Source organism: Aquarana catesbeiana, linkage group LG08 (assembly GCF_042186555.1).
Source record: "Aquarana catesbeiana isolate 2022-GZ linkage group LG08, ASM4218655v1, whole genome shotgun sequence".
NCBI classification, from domain to species: domain Eukaryota; kingdom Metazoa; phylum Chordata; class Amphibia; order Anura; family Ranidae; genus Aquarana; species Aquarana catesbeiana.
The window spans coordinates 29,832,860-29,851,423 of NC_133331.1; the positions used below are offsets into that span (position 1 = coordinate 29,832,860).

The window sequence follows — 18,564 nt, forward strand, 5'->3', positions numbered from 1 at the left end:
CACAGCACAGGACTAAAACTTCAAGTTACAAGGGAATTTGAACTGGGATAGTTGGCAAGTATGAAGCAGCTGCTTTGGGGCCCAGGGCAGATGTTCCTTTTGCCCTGCCTTATAGATGGCCCTGGTCACCAGTACAGTATTTGTACATTGAAATCATATCCCCTCTTAAGCATCTCTTCTCCAGAGAGAATAAGTCAGTGCTTGTAATGTTTCCTCATAACTAATATCCTCCAGTCCCTTTATTAGCTTTGTTGCCCCTGCTCTGTACTCTCTCCATTTCCAGCACATCCTTCCTGAGGACCTCAATATTCTATTGGCTTTGCTTGCAGCAGCTTGGCATTGCATGCCGTTAATGAGCCTGCCATCTACTAGCACCCCCAGGTCCTTTTCCATCCTAGATTCCCCCAGAGGTTCTCCCCCTAGTGAGTAGATTGCAGTCTTGTTTTTGCCACCTAAATGCATTATTTTACATTAAACCTCATTTGCCATGTAGTTGCCCACCCCATTAATTTGTTCAGATCTTCTTGCAAGGTTTCCACATCCTGCGGAGAAGTTATTGCCCTGTTTAGCTTAGTGCCATCTGCAAATACTGATTGATTTGTTTCCCATCCTCCAGATCATTTATGAATAAATTAAATAGGATTGGTCCCAGGGGCGATACGCTGCTCCAGCAGTGCTGGTCCCTGAACGGTTTCACCAATGTCACGCAACGGGGCATACTTATTGGGATGTTCCAGCTTAGGATCGGCCTCCCTGACGCTTTCCCCTCTACCCTTCCTGACTGTCACCCATCTACTCTTCTCTGGTGCCTGCCCCTCTTTCTCTCTACTCACCTCTGCTGGCCCGTCTGGTATGTTCCCAGCTCCTTTGGGATGGAGATTCTTTTCAGTGTTGACAGTTGCTTCCCTAGATTCAGAACCTGGGCTTCCAGGGAAACAACCTGCTTACATTTTTCAAAGCAGTATTCTCCCTCGATCGGATGATCACAGAACGCATACATGCCGCACGACGTACACAGAGTCACATCTCCAACCCCGCTGGTCATCGTACCTACTAAATTAATGGGGATTGGGAATTATACTCTGTCCTAACAACTAGCTTCCTGACACAGGTACACAGGTGCCCTCAACACACAGTACCCTCACAACACAGTCAGTCCTTTGTTAGTTATGACTTGACCACTCTGTACCTGCTAAAAACCCTTGTCAGCGCCAACAGTCTCCCTGGTCAGCCTGCCCGTTTCTGCTCACTCCACTCCCGTCTGCCAGTCACTCTCCCCCTCCGATTCGCAGCGCACCAACCTGCCGCTTCCCAATCTGACCTGTCACCTCACGGTCTCCTGGCACTGTTCTCAGTGCCTCCCGTGGTCCACGCCCACCGCCGCTCTGTCCCCCCGGGTCACCCGCCATCATTTCTCCAGTCTAGGGGGTGGGGGGTTGGTTCTGTCCAGTCCGCACTCACAAAGTTCACGGACACCACGCTGCTGATTTGGATTTTCATGCCAACGCAACAGCACCACCTGCTGTCAGACACAAATTACACTGGGTCTTTCCAATTAAACACAGTACACCTATGCATTTTTTAGTGCGTTTTAAGTTCTGCAGAAACACTACAGTCCATTTAACATGGTTTCCTACGGGTCACGTTCACATCTGCATTTTATGGAAAGGACCAGGGACTTTTTTCTGATTTTTGTTTCCATAGACTTCAATGGATCAAAGGCGTGTAATGAAAAATGCAAACTGCAACCTGCACAGGTGTGAGCCAGGCCTTAACAGGCATTTAACCTTTGCAGGGTAGGGAGGTGCACTACAAGATATTCTGGGGCTCAGTTGGCCTTTAACTTTTTTGTAATGTCAAACCCTTGATAATTTTTTTTTTTTTTACATTGAAAGATGTAAGCAACACATGAAGAATAAGCCACGTTTATTCACATTTTACATAGAGCAAACTAATCTCTAGAAATATTAAATAACTGTTACTTATATAAAACACTACATTACATAAAGCACATTGTACTGCAGAGGTGTACTATATAGCATACATGTATCTTCCTTACACAGTACATTTCCAGGAGAAGAACCACTGGTATACAGTCCTTTAAGCCTTCAGTCTACTGACCACCTGTGTACAGGAGTGATTACCAGATCACTGCCTGTGGGATCAATAGAGAGCAGTGTCCATAGGGCCAGTTTCCAGTTTGTGAGCCAAATCAGAATGACATGTTATGCCTCCATAGAGACAGCTCAAAATGAGAGCAATGTCTTGTGGATAATTTCAGTGCACTCCTGAATCTCCTCCTCGTTGATGGTCAGCGGGGGTGCGAATCTGATGATATCTCCATGTGTGGGTTTGGCCAAGAGTCCATTATCACGGAGTCGGAGACACACCTTCCAAGCATCGTAGTCTGAAAAAAAAAAAAAAAATGGAACAAGTCGAGTTGTCAGTGCTCTACATGTGGAAGTCAAAATGACCTGCATCATACAGTAAGATCACTTGGCATCATGCAACCTGTTAAATATACAGAGTGCTAGTCCCATCAACCCTCACAGATCCATACTGAAAGGTAAAAATAAAGCTAAAACCTGGGTCAATAGTACCAGGAACTGTGCCACTTTGAAGTGTTTTCCAGCTTCCAAAGTATCCTTGATTACATTAACAGAGCTGGAGGAAGAGTTTGCAGGCGCCTGGCATTGTACCTGCAAGCTACTGATCATGGTTGCAAATCTTGCGATGCTTTGTGGGCTCATTTGCAAAAAAAGAAATGCATTTTTTGCAAAAGGTGGACTTACCTTTAAGTTTCTGGTTTACTGCAGGAAGATAAAGGGTGTATCTAGGCCCCTTGGAAATCCATTGGGCCACTAGGCTCCTGCCCAGGTTGCCTGCCTGACTGGAACTTTTCAACATTGAACTTGTTATGGTGCACATAATGAATCATGTTACAAACCAATTTTACTCCATGTTCCAGTAAATACTTTCTATAGGTATATGGTGATAATACAACAAAATCGTATTACCGATTATACCATGCTCAGGTTACCAGCTTAGTATACACCCACGAACAAAATTATGAGTCGCAACAATCAATCCGAGGCAACAGTGGCGGCTGTTTTTTTTGTTTGGGGGGCGGAAAACTATCCACCCCCACTTGCTGTCTGCTGGTCCACTTACCTCATCTAGGCGGCGGGCATCGGCAGACATCAGGCTGCGGCTGGCATCGGTAACGGCTCCTGTGTAGTCTTCTCCTCCCTCCTGCCGTGCGTCTCCTCCCCTCCTCCTAGGCATCCAATAGGATCGCCTGTCCTTTCAGCCAATCGGGTGACGGGTATCAGACCCACTTCCTGATTGTCCAGGAGGAGGATCAGTGTTGCAACAGTGAATTATTATTTGCTGTTGCAACACCTGGGTGGGCTTGTAGAGCAATGCTCTGTGCCACGAGCCCACCCTATTTTGAAGCCTCTGGCTCTAATCAGGTGCTAAAAAAAAAAACCACCACAAAAACACCCCCGCCGCTGAAATTCAGGTGCCCTGGAAGGGGCCGGAAGCATGAATAGGGGGTGGCGGCAGCGATAGACCATCGCTAGGCAGTGGAGGGGGTGGTGGCCATGGATAGAGGGGGCGGTGCTTGGGCGCCCCTAATGGATGGGCCGCCACTGCGAAGCAACCAATTATAGCATCAGTATGAAGATTCAAAATGCTAGTAAGAGACTACATCCTTTTTGGGAAGTATGACAATATGGACTACACTTACCTTTAGTTTGTTTTATGACAATGGCATTGAGTAGACCCTTTCCTCTGACAGCTGTCACTATGTCTGATGGTGCCTTCATAAGCTCTGATCTCAGCAGCTCCCCCATCAATTTGGCATTCTCTGACAACTTCTCCTCCTCGATCACCTGTGAAACAAGAAGTTTTGTAAGATCTGCCAATTTGGCGACCACTGACAGCAAGACACAAATAAAAGTTCCAATGCAGCAAGTATAGGTTCAGTACTTGCCTCTAGAGCAGCCATTGCCACCCGGCAAGCTAATGGATTGCCCCCATAGGTAGATCCATGTTCTCCTGGCTTGATTGTGAGCATAACCTCATCATCACAAAGAGCAGCAGAGACCTGATAAGAAAGTGATAGCACCAATCTGAATACAATGACCTGCAAATTGTACACTCCTTCATATACAGCAAAATCTACTTTAGGACCAAGGGAAATGATGCACAAAACATTGAGTTAATGCCAATTGACCGTCACATTTTTTAAGGGGCTCAACTATTTTGGAATGTGGGCCCTGATGGCTTGCTCAGTCTAATTTACCCAGATGGCTGCTTGCTGCAGCATGTTCAACCAATCTGATCAACCATTTCTTTGTACAAAAGCAAATTTGCATTACAGAAAAAAAAAAAAAAAAAAAAAATCTACCAAAATACTCCCTACTCGACATTATTCGGGATGCGCTCACAGTAAAGTCACTACATAATATCTACAAAAGTCAACCCCATCATGCCCCCAGTGAATATCTACAATGCCCAATTCAAATAAACATCAAAATATGAGGCTCTGGAAAAAAAAAAAAAAAAAAAAAAAGGCAACCATACTCCGTGGTGGTGCTTACTTGGGATGTTCCAAGGTTCCTTGAAAAACATTGTAAAATCTAGATTTTCATATGAGTTCAGGTTGCTCACGTGGATGCAACCTTGCAAGGGTTTGCATTCTTGATGCTCATGGCCTTGCATTGAGCATCAAGAATGCAAAAACTAGATAGTCAAAATTGAGCATTCAGAATATAAGGGACTTGTAAAAAATCATTTAACAGGCCAAAATGTGTTTCAGGAGAACTTTGGTACTCCTTTTAGGGTTGTGGCATACAGAAAGGATAACATTACTGACGTCAGAAGTGAATAGGATCTTTAGGGCCAACTTGGCTCTCACCCAAGACATGGTCTCTTCTCAGAGCTGATGCCCTTCACAGGGCTTGGGGAACTCAAGTTTTGGAATGAGGGGAGCCTGAAGTCACCATCATATATGGAGCTTAAAGAGACAAATTTAGTCAGAGCTTAAAATTTAATGTGGATGATCTTTATGTTTCAGAGGCTGGTAAAAAAACACCACCAAAAAATATTCTCAGTAGCAGCCAGTCAAGCATTTTCATTTTTCTTCAAAAGATTTAAATTGAGTTTTTATAGGACACTTCTATACTGCATAAAGTAATACCTACCGGATACAGTCCTCCTGACAAGGCTTTTCCAAGGATCACAATATCTGGTCGAACATTCTCATGGTCTACAGCAAGCATTTTCCCAGTTCTGGCCAATCCAGTCTGCACCTCATCAGCAATGAACAGAACCTGAAGGAGAAAAATAAGGGAGGTATAAATCACATTTAACAGCAAAACCGAGAACCTTCACCCACAGGTCTGCATCCACTTACATTATGTGCTGTACACAGCTGTCTCACGCCGGTCAGGTAACCATCATCAGGAACAATGACACCAGCTTCACCTTGAATAGGCTCAACCATAAAAGCTGCCACATTGGGGTCCTGCAGAGCTCGCTAGAGGCAAAAAAATATATATATAACCTTATAAATAACGAACTGATAACTAGGCCATACGCCCCATTTCTGACAGAAGTAGAGTTCTAATACAGCTAAACTCTAGACAGATAAATACCTCCACTAGACATGTGTGGTTCGTTTCGAATTAATATTCGGACAAATTTTTCGTTATTTGGAGATTCGGATATATCCGAATACCCGAATTACAATAAACAAATTTTACCGAATGCTCTGAATAACACGAAATTCGTCCGAATTTCGGAAATTCGGACTGAAATTCAAATGCAATTTTTTACATTGAACTCCAGTTTCAGACGCTGACTCCAGTTTGTCGAATTCTAACTACACCTAATGCTGAAATCAAAAACTGTTTTATTAAAGTACCATTTCGAAATAATGCTGTTTTTGTTAAGCCAAAAGGTGATTTAAAGATTTATTAGGGGTTATTAAAGGCAAATCCACTTTGCACTGCAAGTGCACTTGGAAGTGCAGTCGCTGTAGATCTGAGTGGGACATAGAAGGAAAATTTAAAAAAACAGCATTTTAGCTTGCACATACATGATTGGATGATGAAATCAGCAGAGCTTTCCCTCATTTCAGATCTTCCCCCCCAGATCTACAGCGACTGCACTTCCAAGTGCACTTGTAGTGCAAAGTGGATTTGCCTTTAGTAAAAGCAACCCCATTGTAATCATTTGATGAAGAAAACAGAAAACATTTTAATTTCGACCAATTTGAAAAATGTATCCATTTGAACATTTTGAATCGAAAAAAAATCAGTAAGTTCCAAAAAAATTCAAAAATACCGAATAACTTGATTAATGAATCAAAACTAAACTAATTTTTTCATCATGCACATGTCTAACCTCCACCTAATCCAGTCATATATTAAAAGTAAATAATTGTATTATATGCAGCTAGCATCAGCACTAGGGTATCAATACAAGGCTCCTGTTGATGAGAACTCTTTACCAAACTAAAGCTCTTCTAACATGGAGCATTCTGACAGAGGAGGAAAGTAGAGACTTCTGGGTGCTGCTGCTCCCCTGCTGTCCAATCACGTTTTTTGGTCACTATTACAACCATGTATAAACCAGAAGCAGCACATATAAAAGGTCCAATTCACAAAGCTTTAATACTGGGATTTTTTTTGCCATGTGACTAAATTAAGTCACATTGAGCACAGCTGAAAATAACTAAATCCTCTTTATCCTGGGATTTGGTTGGTGAATTGAGCCTAAATTCTACTTTCTCTCATCAGGAGGGAACAAATAAGCAGCATCAAGAACAGAAGGCCCTTTCTGTGAGGCAATGTATCACTGGTTTTATACAACGTGCACATTACAAGAAGTGCATAAAACACTCCTAGGAGACCGATGACCAAAAAAAAAAAAAAAAAAACAGACTTGGTGCATCTACCCAATATACACAAGGACCACAATGCTGGATCATTTACATTATGGTATTATAGTTTACTCCAGTGATATAACACCATAGCTTTAACAAGTCTGTATGGAATTTAAAGAGCTGACGAGGGACTGCAAAAAGCAAATAAAAGCCAAAAGCCTTCTGACAAATGTGATACTGCAAGAAGAGCAGACCAGCTCTTATTTATAGCCCATCGTGTTTAGGTCTCAGGCTCTTAAGCAGTTCAACTTGCTTCCAGTGCAAACTTTTTTTCTCTTTCTTTTTATAGAACAGTTGCTTACAGCCCCCTTGTGGCAATGGGTTAAAATTTTAATAGTGCCCCTTGAACAGTGGGTACACTTTTAGTGGGATTAACCCATAGCTCCCAACTGTCCCTGATTTTGAGGGACTGTCCCCTCTTTGGAGCAATGTCCCTTAATTTTCATTTGTCCCTCATTTGGTCTATATAGATGTATATAAAATGCACTTTATCAAAAAGTGTTTTCCCGTGCTAAACCTTTCATCTGATTTCTAAATTGCTGCATTTGTAAATTCCAAAAGCCAATGTAAAGGAATAGTAGTGGTAAAAAAAGCACGTGTGGGTTTAACTATTCTTGTTTTTTGTACAATTCTCCTTTAAGGGGGTGTGGCAAGGGGTGTGTCCTATGCCTGCATGCATTTGCCGATAGGTGTCCCTCATTCATTTCAAAAAGTTGGGAGGTATGATTAACCTCAGGAATTCATTGCCTTTATTTAAAAAAAAGCTGGTAAACAAAGTTAATTTAATGTACACAACGAGGTGTTAGAACCTCAACTTATTGCCATCTATAAGATTCACTCTTGATGGCTTCTGTTACTAGGGAGGACACCTATTCCAGTTACAGCTGTCAAAGTTGGATTCCCACTCGCCATTTTCATCTCTGGGGCAGAAACCGAAAAGGCAACTCTCCCATAAGAGTACAAACTAAAATGTGAGGGAGGTTCTAACCTTTTCCCAGATTCCAGAAAATGTTGGCTGTAGTTCCCCTTTAAGTGCCATGTTCTGACAAGTTAGAAGAGTTTCAACCAAGCATGCAAAGTCAGTTAGGAGAGTTTCAACCGCACATGAAAGAAGTCAGCCGTTAAGTAAATCTAACATCAGATTCCACCATACCATGCATCAGTTTGCGCATGACACGGTGTGACCAAGACCACCATTTAGAAGGCAAGTAAAAAAGAAAAAGGCAAAAATGTCTTCATTTTGGAGTAAGGGAGGGTTATAACCCCTGTCAGTTTGTTATCGGTGTCCCATAGGGAAGATTTAACCTCACTTCCAGTCCCATCACGAAAAAAGGAAGTGAGAAAATCCCTGCAAAGGCAAACCCTTTGGCCCCATCACCAGAACTAGCGTTGGAAGATTTGTCCCCATTACTTTTCTGGGGACAACCCAAAATTTTGGTGTTTTCTTCTTCTCTCACTTTCAATGATAAAGGTAGAGGGCAAATAAGAGGGTAAATCTCCTTAACGGGGACATAGACCTGTGAAAAACCTGACAGGTGTTCTAATCCCTCGGCACTATCCAAAAAGTTAAAAAAGGTTTTGCCTTTAGTTATATTTTAAGGAGCTATAACCCAGAACAAAAAGGCAGAATACATAACTGGTTGCTTACCTCAAGGGCGGGGAGGTCATTATATGGGATTACTTTAAACCCAGGCATAAATGGTCCAAAACCCTCATAGCTGGATGGGTCTGTGGAAGCAGATATAGCAGACATGGTCCTGCCCCAGAAGTTGCCAGCTGAAAGAAAGAACATAAAACTGTTTAAAACTCAAGCTGCATTTTTTCAATCCTCAAGATAAAATGGCAGTTAAGACTATTCAAATACAACACCCATGTGGTGTCTGTATGAAGGCATGTGCATAATTCAGTCTAAAGCCTAACACACACACAATTTTTGTTCAACTCAGCGGGTTTAACGAACAAAACAACAAAAAAAAAAAAAAACAACAAACAAAACAAAACAAAACCAAAACAAAAACACACAGCTCAATCCGATATTAGTACAAAAATCTCCCCTGCTGTTCTATTGTGTTCAGACAGGGCGACCACCCCAGGGGGACCCCCCCCCCCCCCCGATCCAGAACACTCCTGTCAGCGCTCTCAGCCATTGGCTGAGAATGCTGATCGGAAGACCTTTCTCGGTCATGAGTCTTCAACAGAAGCCATCTTCTGTCAGATCAGCTGCCATACACACAGGCCGAATTCCGGAAGGTTTATATTGAACCCGCTGACGCCACCCAGCATTCGGCTCGTGTGCACTGGTGACATATCTAGAGCTGCACGATTCTGGCCAAAAAATGAGAATCAGGATTTTTTTTGCTTAGAATAAAAAGATCACGATTCTCTCGGCGTAAAATCTTTCACATAAAAAATGGGCTAACTAATGAATGAAAAAAAAAACAAAAAAAAACCAGTAAAGTAATTTTTTCCCAAAAAAAAACTGCATTTGAACGACTGGTGTGCAAATACAGTGTGACATAAAATATTGCAACAACCACCATTTTATTCTCTAGGGCCTCTACTAAAAATAATACATACATACATATAGTTTGGGGGTTCCAAGTAATTTTCTAGCAAATAAAATGATTTTAACTTGAAACCAACAACTGTCAGAAAAAGTTTTATAGTGGTTAAACTTCCCTCATTTACACACCACAGTGCATTCTTTTGATCTAAAGGACAGATCTTAAGTTCCACTGCTAAAGAATGTTGTGATTCTTGGCAGACTCTGTTTTTTTTCCCCCTTTCTTTTGACGGCTGCCGGCTTTAGCAGAGCAGAGAAAATTCTCCGCATAGAAAGAATCGGGAAATACTTTGTCAAGATCGCGACAAAAAAAAAAAAAAATCGCAACAATTCTTAACGATTAATCGTGCAGCTCTACATACCAGTCATGATTGTAGCATCTGAGGTGCCAAGGTTTGCCCTCACTGACCTAGGGGAACTTGGGTCACTAGACTTCTGCACTAGACTTGTGACATGAAGATCAATGTATAGTGGTGTTCTAGCACCTTGCATAATTATCTGAAGGGGTTTTCTGTCATGAGACAAGGTGAGAATCTCATCTCAGGACACCCTCTATTGAGAACATAAGAGAAAGCTCGTGTCTAGTTCTCAAGCAGGTCATTTTCTCCGCAGTAATATCTGCAAAGGCAAAGTGGCTGGAGCACATATGTTGCTAGAAAAAAAAAAAAAAAAAAAAAAAAAAAAAGTCCCAGTGTGTGCAATTTACCTGCAAATATAATCTGAGCCTTGTACTTGGGAACTCCTTTCACAGTGTATGCCCATTTCCGGGCTAATTTGCAGGCAGTTTCACCACCTTCAACACCTAAAACAAACCAAAGCTTTGTTATAATCTTTGTAGTCAATTGATACATTCACAACTGCCAACTTTCACCCTTCTGTCTTCAACCTGCTGCAATTGGAAAGGTCTGACCAAAGACATAAGCCCATTATTGACTGACTATTGCCCAAGCAACAGTGTAATGCACATGAAAGTAGTTCTAAAGGCTGAAGGTTTTTTTACCTTTATGCATTTTTCTGCATTAAAGTATTTGTCAAGTCTTTTTCTTTTCTATAAAAACATGTTATACTTACCTTCCCCCGTGCAGTGGTTTTGCACAGAGCAGCCCTGATCCTCCTCTTCTCAGGTCCCTCTTTGGCTCTCCTGGCCCCTCCCCCTTGTTGAGTGCCCCTACAGCAAGCAGCTTGCTATGGGGGGCACCCGAGCTGAGCAGCAGCTCCGTGTGTCCTTTCGGACACAGAGCCCCAGTTCAGCCCGCCCCATCTCTCTCCTGATTGGCTAACCGACTTTGATTGACATCAGCAGTAGCCAATGGTGCCACTGCCATGTCTCAGCCAATCAGGAGGAAGAGTCATGGACGGCCAAGGCACTGGTGGACATCTCTGGATAGAGATGTGGCTCCGGTAAGTATTAGGAGGGCTGCTGCACACAGGCTTTATATTGTAATGCATTACGATAAAAGGCTTCTGCATTTACAACCCCTTTAGGGTAAAAACCTGTGTGCACCCCCCACCCCCCCCCCCACCAATACTTACCTGATCCAGTGTTGTGCACAAGTGCAACCACTTCTCTCCCTCATAGGCTCAGACAACAGCAGGAGGCATTGGCTCAGTGGACAGTGTGTGGCCCAGGATCGAGCCCACAAGAGTGGGTCACTCGGAACAGGGATGGGGGAAGCTGAGGAGGATTGGAGCTACTCTGTAAAACCATTGTACAGAGCAAGTATAACATGTTTGTTGTAACTTTTTTTATTATTCAGGATTTATATAGGGCAGACAGTTTGCACAGCTCTTTACAACAGTAGGGCAGACAGCTTAACTTAGAAAGAAAAAAAAAAAGCTCTATAAGCACTTAACACAAAAAACAGGCTTCTGCAAAATTCTGGTATATACCTGTGTTCATGGGAAGAACTTTGTTGTAGTTGAATAATTTGGTCACATACTCTTCATATTCCCCAAGCACATCATTGTAGAAAGCCCTAGAGGTAAGTGTCAGTTTTTCCGCTTGAGAATTCAAAGCGTTGACAATTTTCGGATGGCAGTGTCCCTGGTTCACAGCACTGTATGCACTCAGGAAGTCAAAGTACCTCCGGCCTTCCACGTCCCACACGTACACACCTAGAATGGAAAGGTTTGGGTTTTAATATGAAGATGCATAGTTACCCAACTTGCACATACAGTATAATCCACATATATCCAAAGCAGATATTGATCACCAAAACTGTACAATAGCAACTAGTCAGTGGAAAATGAGCCATTTCAAGCATTGGTAAATGGGGCTCTCCACTATTCTAGAACCAAGAAAGTGCAAGAAGGATGGGTAAACCGGGCAAACACCCCATTGTAACTGCACGTTTCTTGCTACATTTTCATAATGTTCTTCTAAGAACTAAACATCTGGCTCTTAGAATTTTAATGCTCCTTATATTCTTTCAATCTTCCATGAACCAACTACCCAGACATGGTGCCTGGGAACAATGTGCCAATTCAAGTCTGACGTATATAAAAGTTTTACCTGTAGACTTGGAGTATGCTACACACCTCCATGCCTTCTACAAAGTTGTAAAATGCTGGCCCCAGACTATTTACAGCCATATATAGAAAAAATTGGGGGAAGGGACCGCCCAGGGACAGAAGGTATTAAATGCAACCCCCTTTGTGAATAGTGGAGTGTCATATCTACAGTATTCTTTATCCTCTTGGACTTTGATGCTGTCAGAAATGATTGACAATGCACTGTGTTGAATTCTAATTAAAAAGCAGTGGAAAGTATGCCTCTTCATCAGAATACCTCGCTTTGTCGGGAAACATCTCTATGCACACCCATAAATTGCACACGTTCTTCCTTCCCCTTTTTTGCAGTAGAATGCCCCCATGGATTTTAGATTTTTTTTGAACTGTTGATTTTTTGGTTGCCTTGGCTTGCGAGCCTCCGTTAGGTTTAGCCTGTGATGCATTACCCTCATTATCTTATGCCATCCGTACCGCTTAACCAAAATTTTTGGTAAACCTGATAGCTTGAATTGAGAACAGACATAGTAGATTTATGCAATACGAGGGTTACTTTAGTGGTTTACCCATTGAGTCATTCGAGTCTGGACTGTTTAGAGCAGATTTTCTCAACCTTTTCAACACGGCGGAACCCTTGAAATAACCTTTCGGTCTCAGGGAACCCCTGTTAAAAATGGCTATATCTACAACTCATAATACATTGGTATGATGGTCAGTGGAAGAGTGTTCCTTACATCTGTGGCCTTGGGGAAGAATTTCCCCCCTACAAATAGCTAAAAAGATCACTGGTGTCAGTGGGAACTTATCTTCGAGGCAAAAATTGGTCATTGCTCAAGGAACCCCTAGCAACCATTGGAGGAACCCTGGTTGAGAAACGTTATTTTAGTGATGGGTGGAGGTTTAAATGGTTGTTTGCAGCATTGTCCTTATGCAATTTTTTCCTAATAAAGTTTGATATAAACGCTTGTCTACCATTTGGGGTCGCATTTAATAACTACTGTCCTTTCCCTCAATTTTTTGCTATATAATGCTTTTTGGGTATGCTGACCCACACCACCTATTGGTGGAATAATGGATTTTTAAAATTGTCCCTCCCTATTTTTCTGGTGCCACGCGGTGTGAGGACACCATCATTATTCTTATACACATTTACAGCCATAGCCACTCACATCTGGATGGCCGATAGAGAGATGTTTGCTTGTGGATTTTTTTAGCCCAGCACATTGTATTGGCCACAGAAATAATCTTGGAAACTACAGATCTGTTCTTAGAAGCTGAAGAGAGCAGCTTCACTCCTTCCACCCTTATTGACTACCTTCTGGAAACATGAAATGAGGGTGGAATATGGGAGCTGCTCCACATACATGCCCCAAATCCCGACTGAAAATATTGTAGCCACTGGATTAGTACAGCAATGTGCAATTAACCAGGAGAGGTTGACAATGGTAGTCTAGAAGTCACCTTTAAGAAGACTAATACACAAAATCCAAAAATGAGTAGCCATTTTTATGGGGTAATGAATTTAAGAGTACATGGCAAACCGCAATGTCAAAACATTTACCATTCTACCAACATCAGTTACTACAGTGAGCTAAACTATGGATATTAGAGAATGAAGACAAACCTTTTCCTCTTTCCAGAGCAACAGGCAGAGGGTGGTAGTTGTGGGCCCCGTACTTTGCTTCTCTGTCATAAACATATTCTGAGGACAATGCTTCTTCTACAGGCTTCTCTGTGGCTGCTGGTCCAGCTGAACTGATAGAAGCCCGGAGGTTGCAGAGAGCACCCAAGGTGCGTCTTTGGACAAGTTTGGAGAACATCTTTGAAAGGCTGAGCAGATCTCACACTACCTGAAGGAGAAAAAATAAAAATAAAATACTCTAAAAACAGCAGCAACTCCTAGCTGTGTGTCTGCAGTAGTGTATCCAATAGAATGAACAAAGCAAACACTATGTAGCTTTCCTCCACCAAATAGTTCACAACTGGTCGTGCGTAATAATGACCATGAAAACACCCAAAACCAGGATAAGCCTCCTGGGTCAACACTTTAACAATCCATGCAAAAATGATGTTGCAATCAACCTTTCAGGGCTATTCTGATGCAACTGTACATCCTGAACGGACTAACCATGCACAATATTTACTTTTAGGAAGGACAATTTGACCAAAAAAAAAAAAATTGAACCAGAAAATTTGTTAGGGATATAAAAAAGGAAGCCTCAATGGTCACAAATTACGCTACACTATTAAAATACTCAACAGGCTCCCAACATATTAAGATGCATTAACCAACAGATCTTTTAGCAAAAATTTTCCATAAGATTATATGTGCATTTAATGTATTTTTTTTATTTAGGAAAGTTATTTACCTGTAAAATGGAAAAAACACAATTGTTGCAGCTAAAGTTTTCCAACAGGCAAAGCTGTGTCATCTGGGATAAAAGAATTAAAGAGTCAGGATACCGAACATGTAGTCCAAGTCCTAACCAATGGGGGGCCAATGGGGAGCAGAGAGTCACTATTGGAATAGTTTAAGTATAGTGGGGGCAAAGGGTTATACGAGGAAGTCCATAGCCTGGGTATTTACCACAGGGAGTGTAGCTGACACAGGGAAGGCAGCACGCGGAAGAGTAGAAGAAAACTCTTGGAGAAAAGCAAAAAGAAACAGACAAGCAGCACCAATCCAAGTGTAACAATATTAGTAAAACATTTAATTCAGTAGTAATGCACTCACTGAAAGTAGGATAAAAGCAGGCATGGCTTTATGGGTCTCAGATGAGCATCGGGGATCCAGTAGAGTTGCCACCTCATCCCTTTAAACCCGAACACATATGAATTACACAGGTTATGTGGCTTATTAAGGTGGTAATTAAACTCACTTGTTGTCTTATCTGCATTTAATTAGCCACAGAACCTGTGTAATTCATATGTGTTCGGGTTTAAAGGGATGAGGTGGCAACCCTAGGATCCAGCGATATCCAGGCAGTGCTGTGGGGTCTTGCTCGGCGGCGCTAGTGGTTTCCGGGCTAGACGTGCTGGGCTCTGCATGTCTAGCCCGGAACACCGAAAACCACCGGCGCCGCCGAGCAAGACCCCACAGCACTGCCTGGATATCGCTCTGGATCCCCGATGCTCGATGAGACCCATAAAGACACGCCTACTTTAATCCTACTTTCAGTGAGTGCCTTGCTACTGAATTAAATGATTTACTAATATTGCTACACTTAGATTGGCACTGCTTGTCTGTTTCTTTTTGCATTTACCTGTAAAAGCCTCCTATGTGTAGACATTTAAAGCCCCAAGACTGACGCTGGATGCTGCCATCTTGGATGTCATGTTAGCAGTTCCAGAAGACAAAGCAGTCACTAAAGTGAAAATATTCCCCTTCACTCCACTCATGGCAGCTACAAAAAAAGTTGAGTGGTGGAGGAGCTAGGCCAGCAAAAACTAAATACTCCAAGAGGAGAGAACTATGGCATACAAAGAAGAGATGTTTTCTTAGGGAACGGACTCTTCAGGGACAGTCAAAGTTTCTAGCAATTAAGTGAACGAATCATTTAAAAAAAATGAATCAAACAAAAAAAAAAAAGTGCAGCAAGTAAGCATTTATCAATAAATTTCTATGCGATTTGTACCTGAATTTTTTTTTAGTTGGTGACAGGGTCTCTAAAGAGCCTGACAAAACCGCGTAATGGGCATTTCCCATGGCACATGAAATTTAATGTTAAAGTGGTTCCTAAGGCAGAAGGTTTTTTTAACTTAATGCATTCTTTGCATTAAGATAAAAAACATGTGTGCAGCAGCCCCCTTAATACTTACCTAAGCCCCATCTTGATCCATGAGAGACTCAGCTTTCTGTATTCTCCCGCCTCACTGGCTGAGACAGTAGCGAAGCCCCACTGGCTCCCGCTGCTGTCAAAGTCCACGAGCCAATGAGGAGATAGAGGGGCGAGGGGGGCTGAATGGACACAGCTGTGGCTCTGCTCAGGTGCCCCCATAGCAAGCTGCTTGCTGTGGGGGCACTCGACAGAAGGGAGGGGCCAGGAGTGCCAAAGAGGGACCCGAGAAGAGGAGGATCAGGTAAGTACAGAATAACAGGTTTGTTATTTTTAGAAATAGGAGAAAAAAAATTAGACTTTAGTATCACTTTAAGCAGCTCAGGATGCAGGACCTGTCTGGATCTCTCAAGTGTACAACTGTCCCTGTAAATTCTTAATATTTAAAATGCATGCAAATCCAACTACCAATCCAATCATTTTAAGTCATATAATATTTTATTTTCTGCTTTCACTAAAATAATCCACAGTGATCCTGTTATTAAGCCTTGAAGGTCCTTGTTCAGGCACTACGTTATAGGGCAACACAACTGACCCAGTCTCCCTGTGGTTTACTACAGGCTTCTGATGAAGACTACAGGTGGCCACTTCAACACATTACATGGGCATGGTCCACAATTGTCACCCATCAGGAAACCCACTCTGGGAAACATGCAATCGAGTTCATACATGTAGCCAGGATATGAGGCTGCAGGTTATCAGGAACACAGACAAGACAAAGGTAAAAATGGTTTAATGCAAGGGTCGTCAACCCCCGGGCCGCGGCCCTTCTGCAGCCGGGCCGGTAGTGGATGGAAGAAGCGAGCGGGCAAGCAGAGATGACATCTCTCTCCGCCCCCTCCGCATCACCGTTCTTGTTTGCTGAGCCCCCCCCCAAAAAAAATGGAGCACCAGCCGTCAAACTGATGTGCTGTGGTTTACCCACACACTGCGGGTGCAGGGCAGTGTACCTGCAGATTTCCTGTGGGTTTGCTGCACTTAGCCATAGACATCCATTATATCCTGCAGGTGTGGTACGCTTTCTGAAAACGCACCAAAACTTCTGCATTCAGGCACAAGACTGCACTGTCCCCTGGTAAGTTTCCTTTGAAGATAGATAGAGAATATATATATATATATATATATATATATATATATATATATATATATATATATATATATATATATATATATATATATATATATATATATATATATATATATATATATATATATATATATATATATATATATATATATATTTGAAGTTCTCCTAGCCACCTCAGTCCCCGGCACATGAAGAATCACCTCTGGTACTTCCTCAGAACTCCATCCCTCTCAGCATTGGTTCCAGGTAATGAGCAGGTTCTCCCTTGCAGAACCTCAGGCACATGGTTAGGCCTCAGGCCTACCCAGCAGCTGCTGTTCCTCACACACCCAACCAGACAACTATCCAAATAAATACCTTCTCCCAGCATTCACAGCGACCAGTCTGAATGGTTATGAATAAACATACGTCTCTCAGCCAAAGTTCCCTGTAGCCCATCACACTAGTGCCAAAAGGTTACAGTGCCACCCATTGACAAACGGGAGAAATCCCAGCTGAAACAGGATTAAGGAGGAAACTCATTTGAGCAATAAAGACTTAGCCAGGCCAGCTACCACCTAGCATAGCTAAATTGAACTGTAGCCCTGTTTAAGGCAATAGCGATGGCAATTCGCAATAGGAGATTTTGACCGGCTCTCTATGGAGCCAGTTCACATCCCTGCTGCGGCTCTGGTGCGAATTTGCACAGGAGTCCTGTGCGTCTTTTGGTCTGTTTCAGGTCCAAATTCCGGCTGAAATTGGACCTGTAATGGTGAACGGGGACGCACCGGACCCCTGCTAGGAGCGGCATGCGAAGATAGTGTGAACCCAGCCTCAGACAAGCGTGCTACAACTGTTTTCACCATTTACAAAACCCTTTATGCAATGTTCTAATCAATGCATTGTATGAATTGCAGCGTACCATGCACAGAATTGTACTATGCTGTATAGAGATTCAAGTTTTATAAAAAAATATTGAACAGGAAAGTTTTAAACTACAAGTGCTGGGGTAAGAATTTTAAAGAGCTTACTAGGGAACGTTTGTGCTTAGTGTGTTATGCTAAGGCCCCTTTCACACTTGTGAGACCTGAAAGTTGCATGACTTAAAGCAATGCCTATGTAATCTTGAAGTCTATGGACCTTTAGTCGCATCAAAGTCAGACCAAAGTAGTGCAGGGACCATTTGGAAGTCGCTGCAACTTGAAGTCGCACAGATATGAATGGTACCCATTGGAAATCATGGGGTACGACTTGTCATACGACTTTGCAGTCCCAAGACTTTGCAGTCCTAAAGCCTTACACTGAGGATTAATACCACTTTAAGCACTTCCAGACCACCGCACACCGATATACGTCCTAACTTTGAAGAGGAATATCGTTATGGCAGCAGCTAGCTGCCATAACCCTGGTATCCTCTTCGGCCGGTGGTCCGGTTTCCGATAATAGTGGTCTCTGCGGCGGATTCGCCGCGAGATCACTTTTATCTCCGGCAATTGGATGCGGTCCCTTGTGTGACATGAAGACGAGTGAGGGGAAGAGGACCCCCACCTGTCTACATATTGCAGGTCGGAAGCGACATCAAAACGTCACTTCCGCCTGTAGCTCTTAAAGGGCGATTTTTGTTTTTTTGAACATT

At 42.6% G+C, this 18,564-nt stretch overlaps 1 protein-coding gene across 2 annotated transcripts in view; it reads right to left on the reverse strand.

Annotated features, from left to right (window-relative positions):
- Nucleotides 1-1,909: 1,909 nt before the first annotated feature.
- The window catches only part of OAT (ornithine aminotransferase), a 31,885-nt gene continuing 15,230 nt past the window's right edge, over nucleotides 1,910-18,564 (reverse strand). Inside the window, exons 2-10 of one of the 2 annotated variants that reach the window (XM_073595652.1) lie at nucleotides 13,651-13,876; nucleotides 11,409-11,633; nucleotides 10,225-10,320; nucleotides 8,604-8,731; nucleotides 5,423-5,545; nucleotides 5,211-5,339; nucleotides 3,998-4,111; nucleotides 3,752-3,896; nucleotides 1,910-2,407 (exon numbers count right to left, since the gene is read on the reverse strand). In XM_073595652.1, the coding sequence (XP_073451753.1) occupies nucleotides 2,247-2,407; nucleotides 3,752-3,896; nucleotides 3,998-4,111; nucleotides 5,211-5,339; nucleotides 5,423-5,545; nucleotides 8,604-8,731; nucleotides 10,225-10,320; nucleotides 11,409-11,633; nucleotides 13,651-13,846 (1,317 nt within the window). In that variant the 5' untranslated portion in view covers nucleotides 13,847-13,876 and the 3' untranslated portion in view covers nucleotides 1,910-2,246. The remainder of the gene's footprint in view (nucleotides 2,408-3,751; nucleotides 3,897-3,997; nucleotides 4,112-5,210; nucleotides 5,340-5,422; nucleotides 5,546-8,603; nucleotides 8,732-10,224; nucleotides 10,321-11,408; nucleotides 11,634-13,650; nucleotides 13,877-18,564) is intronic. The other variant, XM_073595653.1, reaches the window with a different exon arrangement.